Source organism: Panthera leo, chromosome D4, assembly GCF_018350215.1.
Source record: "Panthera leo isolate Ple1 chromosome D4, P.leo_Ple1_pat1.1, whole genome shotgun sequence".
In the NCBI taxonomy this organism is placed as follows: Eukaryota; Metazoa; Chordata; class Mammalia; order Carnivora; family Felidae; genus Panthera; species Panthera leo.
This window is the reverse complement of record NC_056691.1, coordinates 92517355-92521710: the sequence shown is the minus strand read 5'-3', so window position 1 is coordinate 92521710 and position 4356 is coordinate 92517355. Positions and strand designations below refer to the sequence as shown.

General features: G+C 68.9%; 1 protein-coding gene across 3 annotated transcripts; it reads right to left on the bottom strand.

Annotated features, from left to right (window-relative positions):
• Positions 1–208: 208 nt before the first annotated feature.
• TMEM250 (transmembrane protein 250) lies at positions 209–4035 on the bottom strand. Of its 3 annotated transcripts, none has more exons than XM_042913599.1 (2): positions 3896–4035; positions 209–2580 (listed from the first exon to the last, which is right to left on the bottom strand). In XM_042913599.1, the coding sequence occupies exon 2, from the start codon at positions 2528–2530 to the stop codon at positions 2042–2044; it is 489 nt and encodes a 162-aa protein (XP_042769533.1). In that variant the 5' UTR covers positions 2531–2580; positions 3896–4035; the 3' UTR covers positions 209–2041. The 3 variants fall into 3 exon arrangements, with proteins under 3 accessions (XP_042769533.1, XP_042769534.1, XP_042769532.1); XM_042913600.1 differs by having other exon boundaries at positions 3900–4035; XM_042913598.1 differs by lacking the exon at positions 3896–4035 and adding an exon at positions 3526–3875.
• Positions 4036–4356: the final 321 nt, after the last annotated feature.

Sequence of the window (4356 nt, the reverse complement as noted above, 5' to 3'; positions counted from 1 at the left end):
CCTGCCATCCCGACCAGGTCCCCAGGACTTCGAGGTCAAGGTGGGCCCGCCAAAGCCCACCACGCCTGTCCCTCCCCCGGCATCACAGGTGACCGCTTCAACACGTTCCCAGTGTTACTCGTGACAGACGCCATCTGCGACGTTTTCGGTTGGTTACATCCTTAAAAAATAAAATCAGATTTTGAGCTTTAAACAATCACTCCGTCAACACGTTAAAAAAATAAGTTTAATGCAGGTGGCTCATTTCAATAAAGAATTTAACAGGCACTCGAGACGCGGAGTATCTTTGTGTTCAGTGCGCCACCCCCTCGCACGGCCGGACCCCTCCTGCCGTCCTGACTTCGCGGACACGTGCCCACCCCACCGACGGGAGCTCTGGGGGAATCCGAGCCAATTAACACGAAACAAAACTTTGAGGAAACAGCATGACTTAGTGCAAAAGATTCTGCGGCGCTGAGCAGCGGCGTGCACGCAGGTCAGCTCCCCGCCTGCCGTCCGGGAACTAAGAGAACTGCGAACCAGGAGCCTTCGGGCCGCCCTCGGGTCGGCGACCTGGAAGCTGCAAGTCAGAGCGCGGTTCGCCGCCGAGCGCCCTTCGCCTTCTCCACCTGACTTGGGGGCTCTCTTCCAGTGGGACCCAACCGTCCGACAGCTCCCTACCGCCGCCACCGGACTGCCCGGCCAGGCAGGGTCAAAGGGGCGCTGCCCACGCCCGGGGGTGGGGGTGGGGACAAGCTAGGGTGAAGCGTGGGTCTGTCACTCCCTAGTATGGGGCCGTGTCCTGTCCCTGGTCTCTGCCTGTTGCCCCAGCACGATTATTCAAAGCGCCTTCTCACCTGCCCAGAGACCCACGGTGACTACTGAGCCCCCAGGCCACTCTGTCCTCCTCCGACAGAGAAGCCCAAGGCCAGGGGTCCGGGCAACACACGGGCCCCCGCTGGACTACCAGCCCTTTGTTCTCTCCCGCCCCCCGTGCATTTCTGCCTTTCACTCCACAGCTGCTCTGGCGGCCACCAGGGCAGGAGCACGGGGCTGAACGTCCCTGGCTTAGAGGCCCGGCCCTGGGGCACACGCGTAACTCTGAGAGGTGCTTTTTACACAGAAGCTTTGCTTGTGCTTCTGCGGTGCCCGCTCAGGCCATGCTGCACCTCCTCGAGACCTCTGACGTCAGCTCCGTGCACGTGCGGTTCCCCTCCAGCCACCCCTCCGAGGAAGAGAAGCCAGAGCCCCTCCCCCAGCAAGCAAGGAGTTAAGCTGCCTCCTCAGAAATCCACACTTGAAGAGGCTGTGGCATCCAACCTGACGTCAACAAACCGGCCGAAGAAGACGGGCCTGCCCCGGACCCAGCACTGCCCAGGGCCGGCCCCTGATCTAGGGAAGCTGCCAAGGCCGCCCGCACCCCCACTGGACTGCATCTAAGCAAACCAACAAGACCCTGAAGCCTGGCCTGGGACGCAGGACCCCCTACGCCTCTCAGGGTCGCAGACGCAGAGTGTGCGAGCCGGGCCCGGATTCGGTGGCCCAGGGCAGAGGGAACAGCCTCGTGGCAGTGCGGTACCTCAGCAAGCTGAGCCCCACGCTCCCCTGAGGCTGGGGCAGGGGCTGGGGGTTGGCGGGAAGGGGGCCGGCGGCTGGCCAGGACGGACTCCCACACCCCGGCCCACGCTTGTGTGCCGGACAGGCAGCAGGGACGCACAGGCTCCCCCGGGGCAGACGGGGCCAACGGGGCCCACCCTGGCAGCGCGGGGGCCGGAAGTACAGGCTGGCGGCCACGGGCGCTGTACCGACGCGGGCACACCAGGAGGATCGGGGCGGAAATCCGGCAGCAGAGGGGGCACCGGCGTCCCCTTCGCGGCGCAGCCTCAGCCCCCCTCCCCCACGGGCTGGGGGCGGGGCGGACGCCGCGGCCGACCCCCATCCGTGAGCCGGCTTGGGAAGAACAAGGACCTGACCTACCCCGTCGAGGAGAACGCGGCCACAGGCGCACCCACCGCCGCCGGTCGGGCCAGAGAAACCCCAGAGCCAGGCCCGCCGCTGCCCCTCACATGTCCACGAAGACCATGAAGCACCAGCCCAGGCCCCCAACCAGCAGCACGGTTACTCGGATCCCGTAGATGAGCAGCTCGTTCAGGAGGCGGAAGTCGACGCGCCGGCGGCCAAGCAGCAGCAGCAGCACCGACAGCTTGAGCTGGAAGCGCAGCAGGACGCGCACGCCCAGGTACTGCAGGCAGAAGAGGGCGGCCAGCGCGCCCCACAGCGTGGCCGTGAACAGGCTGCAGCTAAAGTACAGCAGGAAGCGGATGAAGCCGTAGAGCCAGCGCGCCCGGATGTAGACGTCGAAGTTGTTGTACTTAGTGCGCGCCGGGCGGGAGGTGCGCGCCGGCCCGCAGGCTGCGTGCAGGCAGGTGGTGTGCGGGCCGTGGAAGGAGCGCACCCGCCGCGGGATGGGCATGACCGGCATTGGGGCCCGGGCGGTGGTGCTAGCTTGTGGCAGCGGTGGTGTCCGGGCAGTGGTCAGCATAGGCGTCATGGGCACCTAGGCCTGGAAGCCAGCAGCTGAGCCCTGGGGGAGGCGGTGGCCTGCAGGAAAGCGACAAAGAGGAGCCGGGTCAGCCCCGGGACGATGTGAGCAGGTGCATCCGTTCTGGGAAAGCAGCCAGCCCTGGGGCCGCAGCGGAACTGAGTCTAGGTCAGGGGGATCTGCTGGGGCTGGGGTGGGGGGGCGGGGGGGGGGGGGAGTGTTGCTCTTTCCACAGGCACTACTGGGGACATTTCACGGGGACACAGACGGATGAGTTCGCCTCAGCAACTTGACAGGCCAAGTGCTGCAGACAGCGGGTTGCGGGGCTCCGAGGTCACCTGCCGGGCCTGAACCCTGGCGCGGTCACCCACTATGAGCAAGCTGGAGCGGTTTACGTCACCCTCCCATCCCTGCTCTGCAAAGCAGGGATGCTCGCTGCGCTGTGCTCCCCGGGGTGCTGGGGGTTAGCTGGTGGCCGTGCCCAGCAGGCGGAGGACAGCTGACTGCCAGTGGTGCCATCACAGGCCCACAGGTTGGGCGCAAGGAAAGGAGAACTAAATACCAAGTGGCTCTCTGGTAACTGCCACTCACAGGTCGCCTAAATAACTTGTGGGTGGAAAAACATGCAAGTACAGGACGTGTGAGACCGGGGCGGCCAGGTTGGTTGCGGGCTCGGGAGACACATCACACGGGGGCCCTGCCACGGGGACGCGGGGTCTGCGCTGAGGGTCGCGGAGGCGGCGGCCGGGCGCGCCCAGCTTCCCGCAGGCTTGGCCAGAACCTGGTCCCGCGCCTCCGGGCGGCTCCGCGCGGCTCGCCTCGGCCCGGCCTCGTCCGCAGGGTCCCCGCCCGCTCCCTGCTCGTCGCGGGGACGCGCCCGCCGCCGCCCCCACGCACGGTCCTCCAGCGTCGGCGCCGCGGGCTTCCGGGGCGGGCGAGGACCGGCGGGGACCCGGCACGCGGCGGCCGCCCGCCACCCCGGGGCAGGCCCGCCCGCCGCTCACCAGGTGCCCTCTCCGCGCCGGCGTCGGGGGAGGCCGGCGGTGCGGGCGGCCGGGCCGGCGGGTCCCCCCGGCACGAGGGGCTGAAGGAGCAGGGCGGCCGCATCATGGTGCCGAGGGCGCGGCGACTGCGGGTCCCGGCCGCTCACGCGTCCCCGCCCGAGGGCGCCCCGGAGGGCCCGGGGCTCGCGCGCCCGGCGGCCGGCAGCGTTTGGCCCAGCGTGGGAGCCGTAGCGCCGTCCCTCCGCGGCCACCGTAGGGCTTCCCTCCCACCCCTCCGCCCGTGCCGACACCGAAGGCGCCTCCCTTCCCCCTGCTCGGGCCGACTGCGAGCGGCCGGAACGCGGCCCTTCCCCAGGGCGTGCGTGCTTACGTGCCTGCGTGCGCGCGCGGCCCTTAACGTTGCCGACCGAACCCTCGCACCGCGTACGCCGCCGGCGGCTCGCTCTGTCTTGCGCAGGCGCAGATCGTGGGCGGCTCCTCCGCGCACGCGCCGCGGTGCCCGAGGCGGCTGGCAGTGCGCAGGCGCGCGCCCGCGAGGGCTGGGCTGCGAGCGGCGCGCTCCTCGAGTTGCTGCTGAGGGTCCACGCTGGTCCCGGACCGGCCGCGGCCGTTCGCGTGTGCGACCCGCAGGGCTGCGGCCGGGCGGGGGGACGGGGACGGGGGGCGACTCCAGCCGCAGCCCTGGGCTTGCCCCTTCCTGGGACAATGAGGATGCAGTGCAGACTTAAGCGTTTCGACCCGACTGGGTGTCAGCGTCGCGGGGACACTGGGTGCCCCTAGAGTGTCCGAGTCCTCTCAAGCTTGGGGGTCTGCGGGCCACACACTCGTGGA